Genomic DNA, 16,345 nt, shown 5'->3' on the forward strand with positions numbered 1-16,345 from the left:
TCCTTGGTTGCCAAAGTCCATCTCAGCTTGTGTGGAACTCACATCACCAATTTCCTTCTGCCATCCTTCTAAGAAGTCACTTTCTCTCCTTGGTGTCATTGGCCCCATTCAGCCCCTAGGTCCTTGAACCTCCCTTTCCTAAAACACACTCATCAGTAGCACATTGAAAAGAATTACCTTTTGCTCTGGTCCTTGCTGCTTTTCAATAAAAACATTTTAAATATTTCATGATTCATTTTCCCATTGTAACTTAGAATCATTTTAATCTACAGTGCAGTACTGTTTGAGACTGGATGCTCTTTTACATGACCCAGATGACTTACAACTTCAGTGTGTCCAAAATGGTCGTCACTAGCTGCAGATTGTGGGGCAGCTATGGACAGTGACGCTCTAGAACTTTTTTGTCACAGTCTGTCATTCAAAAGCAGGGAGTAGATTGATATAACTAGTAATTCATTAACATTCATTTCTAAATCGTTTTTAAGACTACTTTTCCTGAACTTCCAAAAGATTCCATTGTATTGCTTGTGAGCCTCAACATAGACGAGCATCTAACAACCATGCCCCTGCCCTTACACAGAAATTAACAGATGAGACTGAAGTTGCAGGTTAGGAGCAGAAGACTTAATGTGTGCAAGTAAACTCTGAAGTATCTTAAAATGCTTTAATGATGACTTCTCCAGGCCAGCTGGAGTTGGTTTTGTTTTGTTTTGGTGCCTGCACTACTCACCTAGCGTTTACTAAGTACTATCTATGTACCTAGTAAGACAGCTTTCAGAACTGTTATCCTCCTCAAACCATGAGTTACTATTAGAAAATCCCATTTACAGGTGAGGAAACAGAAGTGGAGTGAGATTAGTTAACTCCCCAGTTTATATGGCTCTACGTAGCAAAAGCTAGTCCCTGTTCTTAGTTCATTATGATCCGACTTCGGACTGGAGTTGCCCAAATGGTTAGAAATATCTATCTGCAAAGCACACATAATCTGGGAAGTCCAAGAGGCTGGATAGTTACCAGCCTCGTGCATCCAGGGAGAGAATTAGAATGATGGCTTTCCAGAGGGAATATTAAAAACTTTTGTAACAAAGTAGAGTCTATTTAAAACAAATTCTTTTTACAGTTTATTATTTTTATGTTGTATGAAGTTAAAAGCCTGGGCATAAATGATCATAAGAAGTAAAAATTCATCATTTCTGTTGTTGTAATATAAGGAACCTTAGTGCTCTGTAAAAATTACTGCTAAAATATGGATTCTTCTTTTTTTCTTCTAGTACTCCCCTAGCATGACAATGAGTGTGTGATCCTTTATGCGTCTCCTCATGAAAACCACAGTGAGTCAGCCCTTCACAGAACTACTACGGAAGAAAATTTATTCATCACAGTGTACAGTTAAACAAAGGAATCTAAGTCACACCAAACCAACCTTTTTATTTCCTGCTCTCTCCCCTATTTTGTGAAGAAAGCGGGCCCAAACATGATTCAAACAACTGTACGGAGTGGCACATTAGAATTGCCCTAATCTGAACTGCAAACAATTATCTGTGTATGTATATGTGTGGGAAGGAGATTGTATCGTATATGTGGATGTCATATGGACATATACGCATACATGCATTGACCCACAGGACATTGTAAAATACTATCACATGACATCTTAAGTAGAAATAGGTAGGGACTTTTATTCCATCCTTTTTTTCACGTTTACATTTTAATTATTAAAAGTTGCTCCTGTCCCCTCCTTGAACTATTTTGTGCTGTGTATATCACTGCTTTATATAAGTTATTTTTTAAGGTGAACTCAGATGTTATGGTTTTGTAAATGTCTGCAATCATGGATAGGAATAAAATCGCTTACTTGAGAGCTTTCATTAAATTGTGTCTGATGCAAGTTATCCTGTGAATCCTAAAGTGTACTGTCTCAAGTAATGGAAGAGAGTATGCCTTTATCCTTATGTCAAATCAAACAATTTCTCGGTTACCTTGAGTGAAAAGTATTTTTGTATTTTTTTGGTTTGAGAAGAATACTTCAGATCAACAAAAGCTTAACTGGGACTTCAACACAGTATATTTCTGCAATCACTGCTTTAAATGGAATTCTTGATTTGTTTGTCTTAGATGATACCGAAGTCATTAATTAGTTCAAATTACCTAGATCACAGCAATAAAGTGACAGGGGTTGTCATATTTTTAGCAACATGTTTTCTCTTTCTCATGATAAAGCCCTGAAGTGATAACAAAACCATTTGCTTGAATTTGTCACTTTGCACCAGCCACACTCCAGGTAAATTTTTAATAACATACCAGTGTGAACTGCTATCTTTCATTGAGACATCCTGTGAACATCTCCACACAGATGCTTCAAACAATGAAATGATTGAGACTTTAAGTACAAGGGAGAAAAGTTATTTGGCTAACCAAAGGAATCTTGGAGTTTCTAGAGTGCTATTGCTTTTTCTATATCAGAAGCTTGCTGGCAAGGGCAGAATTAGCTGGTTCTGCTCCTCACTGATGTCCTTTCTCCCTAGCGGCAGAGTGTCTGCTCTGTTGCAGGGACAGAGGACTTGCATTCTGAGGAAAGTCTTCTGTAGGAACAGTAACTTCCCTCTTGGACACTGACTTGAACAGGCTAAACTTGCATTGTATGACAGTTCAGAAGGCAATGAGGAAATAGGTTTTAAAATAATTACTTCCCTTATAAAAAGCACATTGCTGTATGAGACTTTCCCGAACTTTTAGGTCAAGTTTAATCATACATTTAAACACCAATATGCTAGTATTGACATATGAAGACTAATTTTAGACTGAGACAGACAGCCTGCTGATTGTTTGTGTGTTACTAGAAACAATAACCATGGATAAGCACCAACTATACATCCAAACTCCAGAGCCTTTGAAAAGCATTGCTTACTCTCATTCATCTCATTCATCTTTCCTTTACACTGATGATGGTCTCTAAGTGAAAATTCAGCAATACATTTACTAGACCTTCATTCCAGATAATTAGTTCCTGTATCAGTAATGATTTATTCCTTCTGAAAATAATGATGTGTGTGTGAGTGTGCATGTGCGTGTGTATGTGTGTGTGCATGAAAAAGGTGTTGGGCAAAACTGTTTAGGGGTGGAAAAACATTGTATTAAACTCATGTTTCAGATGTGATCTATAGAAAATGAATCATTAATTACACATAGTGTGAGGAGCCCTGGGACTGCATACCAGAGAGGAGTCTTGTGTTCTCAAACTTCTGAGATCTGTCATGAACAATTCAAACTCAAGTCTTTACCTCAAGCCAAGATAACCTGACAATAGCACTTTGCACAGACATCTGAATTTCAAGAACAATAACTCTGACTTTTTATGACAATTGTAGCAAAACTGATAGTCTTTTGATTAAACAATTTCATGATAGGATTTTTAAGCATTCTGTTGACTCTTCTCTGACCTGGCATTTCATTTATTTGCCTTCTGGGAAGGTTTTTTTTTTTTTTTTTTTTGCCAGTCCTGGGCTTGAGCTCAGGGCCTGAGTGCTGTCTTTGGACTTTCTCAAGGCTAGAGCACTATCACTTGAGTCTCAGCACCACTTCCAGCTTTTTTCTATGTATGTGGTATGGAGGAATTCAACCCAGATCTTCCTGCATGCTAGGCAAGCACTCTACCACTAGGTCAAACTCCCGGCCCTGATATATTTTTTTTAATTGCCAAGAATCCTGAGCCTGATTTTACTTGCCCTTATTTTAGGGGTAATCCTAGAATAGGATTGGTTACTTTTTCGTTTTCAATATGTAGTAATCGGTTCACTATGATATTTATTTTTCTTTTTGGGATCCCAAATTAAGTAGAGCTACGAAGTAGATAATTCCTGAAATGGTTTAAAATTTTTGTTTGAGGGGAAACATTAAAAAATATAAAAATGCTTAATTTTTATATCCAAATAATATCATATATTGAATGGAGGACAGTGTCTGTATATCAATTTTGTTTTTAGGTTTTGAATCATTTAAACATTTTTTTCTTATGATAAGGACATTTAAGCTTTTTCTCATATTCTTGTATCTCTGTGAGTTAGTCTTTAAATATATATATTCATATATATTCTCTTTTTAGGATTATTCTCATTCATTTCACATTATAGTAATATGAATAATTCTCACTGATATTGAACATGAAATACACATATAAAAATTGGAAATAAGTAGTAGGTGAAAGTATTAATTCTCATTGCTTTCTTTTGTATCATGCCTGACTCTACAGATGAAAGCACATATCATTCTTTGTGTATTACATATGATTTATAATCAGCTGTCTTTCTTACAGCAAAGTTGTCCAGGGAAGAAGAAGCTATAGGGTGTCATTAAAACCATATATTTGAGAGGTGAATCAGTGCTCCTTTAAAATGTTCCAGCTTGGACTCAGTTGCTGGTAAATAAAAAACTTTAAGCTAAGAATCTGAGGTAAAAATTTCTCTATTGCCAAAAGACTAACAAATCATTTCTGTTCCTCCAGCCATGGAAAGGACTCCAAGATATCTTCCCCTCCAGGAATAAAACAGAGAAAACTTCTCCCATTTTTATTCTCATTGTTTCCTGAGATATCTGATCTCTATTACTTTTCATAGGGTCCTTTAGTTAATACTAGTTTAAAAGACAGAAAACAAAAATAAGTAAGTTCACTTTGGGACATGCTTAAGTCCCACAATCTCTCCACATCATATCGCTCTGGGAATGTTCCACAGTATATTCCCTGTTTCCTCAACATGGGGAGTTTTCTGCAGTCCTTCATATGCTAGGGTAGCCCACCCCTGGGAGGCTAGAGAAGGCCCAAGGAATCATTTGGTACATACAGGACAGCGAGGTTGCTTTTGTTGGCTTCTTGCCACCATCTGCCTGCCCTGATGATGTATGGCCTATGAATTACGTTGTAAGTAACCAAAGGGCCTTTGGAAGACAAGAGTTCCCACCCCTGTTCTAAAACCTTGATTTGCTTCTTTCTTGGCTTTCTCCACACCTCCGTCAAATCCATAAATGCCCCCCCCCCCAGTAAAAAAGAAACAGACTGAACAGTTTTGTCTACTCAGCCCTTAGAAGATTCATCACCATATAGGGTGAAGGGTGGTTTTCCAAAGGGAAATGCTTTTGATTTTCATTGGTTGATTATGACTTGATTACAAGAAATCCCATAAGTAATAGGTGCTTAATTTTAGAACATAATAGTATTTTTGTGCCAGTTTTTTCCCCTACTTTATGTCTCATGGACTACGATTCTCTTTACTTGAAAATATGAGTTGATACACGTAGTCCATGATAGTGTAGGAAGGAAAAGGCTAATGTGAGAAAAGTCATTAATTTTCCAAAAAGTAGACTCACTATTTAAATTTTTCCTTTGTAATAGTAGTGTTTTTTATTCCATGAAGAACCCAGGAGTATGTGTTTGCTGAAAGCAGCACTATCTGACCTTAAGACCTGAGAAATCCTGGAAAAATACACATGGTGAACCATTCTTCACAATGCTTTCATGGTTGGCACAAAAGGTGTATGTGTCCCCGCGTGTGTGTGTGTTGGTGATGGTAGCATGAAGCAACTCACTACTATGATTCAGTAGTGCTATTTTGCAGCACTACTGACAAGTCTCTTTCACTACTTTTCATTTCTGTGTTAAGTAGCGATTTGGGTTGGAAACAATACTGTAACACATGAGCAGATGAAATCTCTAAGGCACAGGTTTGACATGCCCGTGTAAGCTTGTCCCTATTAGGCTTTCCTAGGTAGACCTTGTGAATAGAGATAAGAGCATAAGTGAACATTTGATCCTTGGCCACTTCACTGATCTTGCCAGCACTCATGTAGTAATTATAGTTTTTTGATGCATACATTTTTATAAGAAATTGGTATGATTAATTTATGTTACCAAAAGGATTACCTTGAACTGTAATCCCAATTGAAAGAGGTGACCTACAGATGAAACTTGCACCTGAGAGTGCTATAATTACTTTTCTAAACCGTATCCTAAAAAGAAATCATCAGTTGAGTAAGTCTCCCAAGAAGTTTCTCAGTTAAGTTTTTCCTGTTAATGTATAATTGATTTGCCTGAATTGAATAATTTCTGTGAGTAATTTAAATGTGAATATTTTTGCTGTCTACATCTTTAAGAATGAAATAATACAGTACAATATATAAATATTATACATTTTAAAGTGGGACTGAGTGTGTTTATGTATGCTATTATAGTTTGTCTTTTTTCCTCTGCCAATTTACTAAGCATCATCAGGACAAATGTCCATTCATTTTAATTATCTCAATCATTGAAATGTTATCCACTTCTGAAATACTTGGCAATTCCTTTTGTTGGTGAGACAGGCTATTAACATAACAAAGTCAAGTGTTAGTATTCTCAGAAAATTGATAAAAAGGATTTATTCCCAGTTTACATTAAAATCTCATCTTGATTCCTTTTTTGCATAAAATGGTCTCTGTACTTTGCATCTCAGAACATGACATGTTGTCCATTATGCCTTGGTAAAACTGTTCAGTTAAACTTAACTAGTCATCTAGTTAGTAGAAGACAGCAATTCAATAATGTCCATGATTTGACATTAATGACATGATTTGACAGATCTCTGTTGATTTTGCAACACTTTAGAGAATTTTCTTAATATAAACTATGGATCAAAATATGTATATGACTTTCTATCAGATCATATTTCAAAATGCTTTGCTTTCCTTGCATTGAGACAATTCAAAATCTTATAAACTATTTGTTAGATCAATAATTAAAGGACATGCTATTGTCTCAAACAAGGAAAATGGAGAGATCTTTATAAACAGAAGTCCTTACTCATGATAGCCATCAGTTTATCAAATTGCTTAATTTCTCCAATTGTGATTTTAAGAATATAAGGTGTTTTCTTACTACATGTGTTAAATTGTTACCTATAATGTCTTCCTGGAAAAATAGAATTATTTGTAAGATTTTTATAAATGCACAATTTATGTATAAATATAATTGGAATCTGAGATGACTTAGTAATCTACTAGTCTTGATTCAATAATGGCCACCAGCTACCTGGCACATTTGTAAATTTAGCATCTGTGTATGTATGTGTATGTGTATATGTGTGCATACGTGCACATTATTACATTTATTCTCAAATGGATTTATCACTTAATGTTTTTTGTAAAACTTGAGCTACTTGTGTAATGGGAAAAGTTGCCATAAAGATGTACATAAAGGCCCCTTAATTTGGCACATGTCTTCACATTTAATTTATAAAAATATAGCTTTTCATTTACAGTTTCTACCCTTTCATTTCTAGCCTCTACACTATAGCACTTATTGGAAAACTAAACTATTTGTATGAAGGAGCATAAGTGTTTTCTGAATGACAAGTCAAAATACAACCAAAGTTGTATTGGACATGATAGCTTCTATAAAAATTTATCCTTGTCTAGTAGTCAAGGATTTGTATTCATTTAACAGCAACAAATAAAAAACTATGATGAGTGGTTACTTCCATATGGTAAAGTAACTGAACTTCAATGCCAAAAATAACTGATATTATTAGCAGATAGATATGGTAATGGATAAAGTTTTGCTAGTATCATCCAAGCAGAACTACACATCAAATGGGGAAGTGTTTCTGCAGGTTGTTTATGCAATACTATTTTCAGTTTCAAATTTTTGGACAGATGGTTGTATTAATTCTCCATACACATTTCCCTACATATTCTGAAGAAGATTCTCAATAGTATTCTGTAGATAAATAACAATATAGGAAGGAGAGCTATAATTGGATTAAGGACTTATCTTTGGAAATACATAATTGTTTTTCACTCCCAATAAAATTTTAAATACTGGTTCCTTTATTATTTATTATGGCCATAATCCAAATGGCATATTCTAGCTCAGTGGTTTGGTATATTTTTGCATAACAATCAGAAAGGAAAGTGATTTTTTAAAAGTCTACTGGCCACACTGTCTGAGCCAAAGGTTACCTCAAATAACTTCTCAGATGATTTTTAGCATGATTTAGATCATTTCTGAGGGTTGTTAACAATTGATGAGTCCATGGTTATAAACAGGTAGAAATTAAATAACCAAGAGCTTTTCTGGAAGTTTTCATTAACTATTTCTAAGTTTATATATTTCAAAGAGTAGAAATATATATGCATATGTATATATACATACATGTGCATATATATACATATATATTGCTAGTACTAGTGATGGAAATGTTATGTAGGCCCAGGATAAAAAAATTCACAGATAAATCCCTCTCAGTTCCTTGTGATGACTTAGATAACAAAGACTGAACAACAAGGGAAAGAGGGGGCAAGTTTTCATGTATCTAGCTCCCAGAGCAATCTGAGAAACCATTCATTCTCATAGGTCAGTTTATCCTTGAGAAAAGAAAAAAAAAACATTTACTTCAGAAGAGAGGTAAAAGTTAAGGACAAGAAAATCTAGGATCTTTAATTCCTATGCAGATAGTCTGATGATGAGAATTTGATGCATGTTTTAGAAAATTTTATAGGCAAAAGCACTGTGTATATACATATTTGGTTGCCTCATTCGGCTTGAGAAGTGTACCCTGGTGTACTGTTGAGCTGTCCTTGATTGCAGCTTCATTTCTATTGGCCAATGAACTCACAACACTGTATTTGCTCCTGTAGTCATAATTTTTGCTTGTACTTACAATGGAACCCTTCATATCTAGTCATATTACTTGAAAATTTACTTTAAAACATGCTTTCAATAAGATAGTGGTAGTCATATTTATTCATATACATTATGTAAACTAGTTTGTTACATAGAGGAATTCAACATTGCTTACATATGCAATAGAGGTACAAAGAAAAATGTCTTTGGGATTGAAAATCATAGTTTTTTATGTAACCTTTCTATGAGGGTGATCATTTTTTAATCTTGTGTGTCATTATCCTCTGTAAAGATATTCCACATATGTAATGGAATATTAATTTAATCAATTTGATTAATGTTTAATTCAGTCATTGAGAGGGATTAATTTTGAGAACTATTGTAACAAGCAGCTAACTCACCAAATCTTTACATATTTACTGTGTTTTTATTCAAGTAGTACTTACTTAGGTACATTTTTTGAGTCAAGGAAAACCCTTAGAGAACTGTCATTGAACAAAATGAATCCAGTTAATACCTCTAAAAACACAAGCTATGGATGAAAGTATTAAAGGAAAACAGAAACACTAACAATTTGCAAGGGATCCATCTTACCATAAAAGTCCTGAAAGTAATGTTCCAGTTCAAAATTAAAATTCTTATTGACAGCCCTTAATAAAAGGAAAACTATTGAGCCCAATAAATAAATCAAACTCAACATAGCTGCCATATCAATTTACATAAAAGATGAGTAAATCTACTTACAGGCTAAGATAATTATCTCCACAAAAATTAGATTATGACCTAATTCTTACTACTGAAGCATTCAGCTTTAAAAAACTAATAAATGTAGCAAAAATGCCATTTAAAATAGCACAATTTTTAGGCTCTTTAAAAATTAGAATCTTGCTGAAAGATATTTAGTTATACAATGTGTTTTACTGTTGAAGTAAAACATTCAAGAGCTATAGAATGTAATGCATTCAAGATGACATTCCTTAGGCCTTGTATTCTATGTGGTAAGTATTTCTAGAATGGGCTTTTTGATTTTTTAAATTATATTTTATTATTTTAATAAGGAGTTACCATTCAACAAATGAATTTAGGAATATAATACATCTTACTTGATTCACCCCTCTCATCATTCTCCTCATCTCTCCCAACCCTTCCCCTCAATTTTCTTTGTATAATATTCATTTAATTGTATGACTGTATTTCCCCATTCCCTTTATTCATCTACACATTTCCCCCTTTCTCCTTTATGGCTTCCTCTCCCTTTTATCCTTTTTTAATCTACTCCCCTTTATTTCAGCCTCCACCTTTCAAGTACCAGTTTCCTGGCATTCATCTTGTTAGACTGTGAATTTTCTAAGTAATTACACCATTTGAGTTTTCCCCTGGAAATACCATGTTTCTGTTACTATATTTCTATACACTTGCACGCAACCCCAATGTATTTCCTTCTATAACTTAGTTCTAGCTTCTATACATTAGAAAAAGAATCATGCATCCTTTGAGTTTCTGCACCTGATTTACTGCACTTAACATAATTACTTTTACAGGTTCATCCATTCCTTTGAAAATAATGTAATATTCTTAATGGATGAGTAAAATTCCACATTTTCTTGATCCATTTATTTATTGAGGTGCTAGCTCAATAAATGGGTACCTCTTGACTGTGATGAATAGTGCAGTCATGAACATGGTTGTGCTGGCGGTTTTACTGTATCCTAGTTCATAATCTTTGGAATAAATACCAAAGAGTGGTATTGCTGGATCATACATAGTTCTATGTTTAGCTTTTTTTTTCTCTTTTCCTTTCTTAAGTTCTGGGGCTTGAATTCGGGGCCTGGGCACTGTCCCTGAGCCAATCTGTGCTCAAGGCTAGCACCCTACCACATGAGTCCCAGCACCACTTCAGGCTTCTTCTGTGTGTGAGAAATCCAACCCAGGGCTTCATGCATGCGGTGAGCACTCTACACAAGGCCACACTGCCAGCCCCTATGTTTAGCTATTTACATTTTACTTTTCATTTTCACTTTTGATAAATTTTCAAGCGGCTTTCCAGAGTGGTTAAACATATTTACATTCCTACTAGGAGTACACTAGGGTTGCTTTTCCTCCACATCCAAACCAGCATTTATTGTGGCCTATAAGATGAATCTCCCGAGAGAGAAGTTTGAGATGGGCAAAAATCTGACAGACTCTCCAGTTACTTCACTCCCCACATTCTTTAAAACCTTATTTGGGGGCCAGAAGTTTAGCCTAGTGGTAGAGTGCTTGACTAGCATGTATGAAGACCTGGGTTCAATTCCTTGGTACCACATACATAGAAAAAAAGCCAGAAATGGTGCTGTGGCTCAAATGGTAGAGCTCTAGCCTTGAGAAAGTCCAAGGATAATGCTCAGGCCCTGATTTCAAAGCCCAGGACTGGCAAAAAACAAAAAACCTTATTTGGGAAAGTATTTACTACATCATTTTTAAGATTTAGTGAGATTTGCATAGTGTGTCTGTGTAAAAGGATTGCTGAAATAGGCATTTGCCAAAAAAAATATATAAATAAATCCTTTCCTAGATACTAGAATATTTTGCTATTTTTCCCTGGCAGTTGAGCATTTCTGAAATATAAAGTGCAAAAGTACATGCTTCAGAAAAAAAATATATTCATGTGAATTTTTAAATAGATAAAATATCTTTGGTTTACTTGGCAGTATTGATTCTCTTCAAGTTTGCATGAGCCCTTACACTGGTCCTCAAACACTGATACTCTTGCTGAGTGGCAGTGTCTCACACCTATAATTCTAGCTGCTCAGGAGGCTGAGATTTAAGGATCATGGTTCAAAGCCAGTCCTGGAACAAAAGTCCATGAGACTCTTATCTCCATTTAACTACCAGAAAACTGTACGTGGAGTTGTGGCTCAGAGGGGTAGAGCACTAGCTTTGAGCAAAAAAGCTGAGATAGCACACCCAGTCCCTGAGTTTAAGCTACAGGACAAACAGAACAAAACAAAACAAAAAACCCAGATATTCTCTTCACCTCACTTGTGAATTAAAACTGAGCTAAAGGTGGATAAGCTTATCCAACTGAAGAGGAGGTTTAGGGCAGACAAGTGATTCAATCAGAAATCATTTCCATTTGAGTTGCAAAAATAGATTTTCCTACTCCTAATGAGTAGAAAATTGGCATTTGCTCAGATTAATGATTAATCACTATGCTCCATCAGAAGTTTTGTGCATCCGGGAACCTATGTTAGGAGATTGCTGATATTGAAATTTATAGCATAGGGTTTGTAGCATAGATCCTTTTATGGTGATCTTGATTCTACTTGCTAACAATAAGCTATAAAATATCAGCAGTATTACAAATGGCAACAAATAAAACATTTAAGTCTATTTCAGGAAGAAAAACACCTACAATTCAAGTAGAATTGAAAAAAGTTTGACTTGGGAGAGAGAATATATTACTTATATTTCAAACCCTTTGGAGTAAGTGCTTTCTGGGGCTGGGAGAGTGGTTTAGTGGTAGAATGCTTTCCTAGCATGTACAAAGCCCTGGGTTGAATTCCTCAGTACCCACATACACAGGAAAGCTGGAAGTGGTGCTGTGGCTCAAGTGATAGAGCACTAGCCTTGAGAAAGCCCAAGAACAGTACCCAGGCCCTGGATTCAAGCCCGAGAACTGGCAAAAAAAAAAGTGCTTTCTAACTTAAGAAATTAAATTCATATCTTCCCACTTGTTTAAAAGATGACATTAACTTAAATATTCAGAATGTGTTTGAGGTTCAAGATACTCATTATCTAGTTATGAGTTTTATTTGCAGTGATTGGATTCAAAGAATATATTAAAATTTTTTCAGACCTAATTATGAGACAAATCAGTCAGAGATGTGAAAAACTTGGTTTCTAAGGAAGTTTGTATGAGGAACTGTTTGAAATGAAAGCATTGTCTGCACTTTAGAATGCAAACACAGCATTGTAAAATTATGTTCCCACCAGATATATATTTTTAATTATCTTTAAGTAGGTATACAAAGGGATTGCCATTTAACAAAGCAATTTGTGATTCAATGTATCTTGATCAATGTCACAACTTTCAGCATTTTCTCTCATCCTTCCCATTCTAACCCTTCCCTCCTTACAATGGGGCAAGGTCATTCTTTCTGATGTCAGTATAGAATTCCATTGTGGATAAATACCACATCTCCTTGATCTAATCATCTACTGAGAGACATCTGGGTTGGTTCTATCTCTTAGCTATGGTAAATAATGCTGCAATGAATATCATTGTGCTAGTAAGTTTCATATAGCATTGTTTCTGGACATTTGGGTAAATGCTAAGGAGTGGGGTTGCTGGATCATATGGGAGATCTATGTTTAGTCTTTTAGGAATTGATATAGTGCTTTCCAGAGTTTATATTCCCACCAACAGTGTAGTAGTGATCCCTCCTGGCCACATCCCTACCAGCATCTGTTGTTATTAGATTTCTTGATCATGGCCATTCTAACTGGGATGAGATAGAATCTCAATGTAGTTTTGATTTGCATTTCTTTTTTTCATATATTTTTTATTGTAATTAATAGAAGGGTTACATTATATTCACCAGATAGAAGGTGCATTAATTCACATAATTAATACCCTTTCTCATGTCTTGGTCCCCATTTCCCTCCCCCCACTCCCACCCCTCATCTTGTTTTCCACCCTTCCCTATCCAATTTCAAATAACCAAATACAAATATATCCAATATATCAGATAACAAAGTGAGATACTGTAACAATATGAGATAACCAAGGGACAGCAAAAGAGATGAGAGATAACATAGTACATTAAGGACAACAATCACTCATTATATGGCTTTTGTTTCTATATCCTAGAGGTCCTTTCATTTAACGTCATACTGTATGGCCTTATGTATCTAGGTTTTGCTCTATTGAAAATCTCTGCTATGATAGCCCAAGGTTTCTACTGACTATGACAAATGAGGGAAACCATTGAGCCTATGTTCCTTTGAGTCTGGCTTACTTCATTTAATATGATTTTTTCTAAGTCTTTCCATTTCCTAACAAATGGGGCGATGTCATTTTTTCTGACAGCAGCGTAGAATTCCACTGCGTACAAATACCACATCTTGTTGATCCACTCATCAACTGAGGGACATCTGGGTTGGTTCCATATCTTTCCTATGGTAAATAATGCTGCAATGAACATCGTTGTGCTAGTGGATTTAGTATGTCCTTGTTTCTGGACAATTGGGTAAATTCCTAGTAGTGGAATTGCTGGGTCATAGGGGAGCTCTATGTTTAGTCCTTTGAGGAACTGCCATACTGCCTTCCATAGTGGTTGAAGGAGTTTGCACTCCCGCCAATAGTGTAGTAGTGATCCCTTGTCGAGCATTTCTTCCTATATCTCTAGGCCATTCTTATAAATCTTTAGCCCTCCTTTTAATGGGATGATTGTTTCTTTGAGGATTTGTTTTTGAGAGATTCAATTTTTTTGAGGTGTAGATATATTTTAGATATGAGGCCCTTGTACATGATCTTTTGCTTTAAGGCTCATTACAACAGTAATAAATGTTTGCACTGCAGCAAGTTGGCAGCGATCATTCCTGTCTTACTTGTCCCTGGAGTATTATTCTAGTAACCATATTGGTAGTAAACACCACAGGATGGACAGCAGACAAGCCTCTAGTCAGTGTCAACCACTGAGCAGTGCCTTAAAATGAATGAAGGTGCCTCCCAAACCAGTGTGTCCTTGGACTTTCTCAGAGCTAGCACTCTACTACTTGAGCCTTAGCACCACCTCCAGCTTTTTTCTATGTATGTGGTACCAAGGAATCGAACTCAGATCTTTATGCATGCTAGACAAGCACTCTACCACTAGACCAAACTCCCAGCCCCTGTTTTGGGGGTTTTGTTTTTGTTTTTACTAGTTTATTTAGGTTTTAACAGTTTTTAAGAAAAGAAACTAAGAAAGTGAAAATTCAACAATATGGGGATTATATGTTATTTCTAATTAAATGTAACTTTCTACTGATAAACATTAGGCCTTCCATATTAAACATCATATTAGACATATAATCCTTGTAGACCAAGTTTGTTTAGTGGTTGTATGCCACACAGCATAATACTGAGACAAGTATCTACTAATGTTTTACCTATTAGCTTAACTCTCTAGTATAAATGTGTGATAATGGTTTTAGTTTAATACTGTTAAATATATAATGTCTTCAAATGATAGAAAAGGGATGCATGTTCTTTCCTCCTTAATTACTGGTCCTTCACAAGGGTCAATGATGACATCATTATTTTATTGTCTACCTCTTCAACAGTTCTTAAATATGGTTCATAGTAGGTATATCTAAGCCTGTGACTTTTAAAAACTGGAAACATATATAATATACAAGTCGATTTCAGCTTTCTCAGCTCCTTCATCTATGAGTTATTTCTGGAAATACCATGCAGCCAAACAGACCAATGGTGTATTTTCTTTTCATCCCAATGTTCATTCAGCTACTTCTGTATCTGGTGGGCAGGAAGGGAGGATGTAGGGAGGGGAGAATGAATCACATCCAGTTGCAGTTCATTAATCTTGGCTTTCAAGGCTTAAAATAGTAAATAGGTACTCAAGGAAAATAATTTAATCATAGTCAAAAATTCTACTAAAACTTATGTATTTCATGGCAATTAACTGACAGCTTACATCGGTGAGCTGAGACTGAATCTTTCCTAAGAAGGCAAGCAAAGTTAACATACTTGCAATATACCAGGTACCAAAGTCAGATACAGTAATGATATGAGATGAACCAAATGGCAAAAAGAAAAGAGAAATTACATAGTACATTAAGAACAACAATCACACAAGATAAAGCTCTTGTTTCTATATCCTAGAGATCCTTTCATTTAGTCTCATCCTGTATGACCTTATGTACCTAGGTTTTCAGCTATTGTAATCCTCTGCTAGGAGAGTTCTAGATATGTACTAATTATTACAAATGAGGGAAACTATGGAGCCTATGTTCCTTTGGTTCTGGCTTACTTCATTTAATATGACTTTTTCCAAGTCTTTCCATTTCTCAGAGGCCTGTATTTTAACCATTAGAGTATACCAGGTTTTTTTTAATCCAAGACATGCAAAAAAATGAAGGAAAATATTAAAAAATTGACTCATATCAAACAGGAAGGTAATAATATTTCTAATGAGGAATAAGTGATAGAACAAAAATTGCCTAAGAAGTTGACTTTATAAAAACTGTATTATTTTTGCCCCAGATGGATGTTCATTATTTGGAAAGGATAAGTAAAATCTCTTATTAGTATCAGGGTCATATCACACAGTGAGAAACCATAGCATGGGCAGGCAGAAAACAGAGTTCTAATCTTATCATCATTGTGCAACTCTAAATCATTAATTTGGGCTTTCATTCCAACTCAACTCGCTCCACTTAAAGAATAAGAATATTGATTTGAGAAAATATCTCGGAGTACTAAGAACTTCTCAAGAAGGTAGTAATGATTAAAACTAACTTTTTAATGCTCTTACATGTTCATAGTAGTCACAATAATGCTCCAGCTGACAAGTCAAGATTTTATAAATATAGACAATCTAAAAAATGAGATCTTTTCTGCTAGTAAGATCAAGTGTAGGAGCCTAATTTTTCTGAAAATTTGACACTCTTTTTTGAGTTTACTTTCTATGCTGCTATGATTTCTCATTGAGA

At 35.2% G+C, this 16,345-nt stretch overlaps 1 protein-coding gene across 5 annotated transcripts in view; it reads left to right on the forward strand.

Annotated features, from left to right (window-relative positions):
• Positions 1-2,184, forward strand: part of Ssbp2 (single stranded DNA binding protein 2) — a 219,667-nt gene extending 217,483 nt beyond the window's left edge. For all 5 annotated transcript variants that reach the window (XM_090331683.1, XM_090331684.1, XM_090331686.1 and 2 more), the window contains one exon: positions 1,272-2,184. In XM_090331683.1, coding sequence (XP_090187809.1) covers positions 1,272-1,301 — 30 coding nt within the window. In that variant the 3' untranslated portion in view covers positions 1,302-2,184. The remainder of the gene's footprint in view (positions 1-1,271) is intronic.
• The last annotated feature ends 14,161 nt before the right edge of the window (positions 2,185-16,345 follow it).

This window comes from Megascapheus bottae, chromosome 4, assembly GCF_031878675.1.
Source record: "Megascapheus bottae isolate mThoBot1 chromosome 4, mThoBot2.hap1, whole genome shotgun sequence".
In the NCBI taxonomy this organism is placed as follows: domain Eukaryota; kingdom Metazoa; phylum Chordata; class Mammalia; order Rodentia; family Geomyidae; genus Megascapheus; species Megascapheus bottae.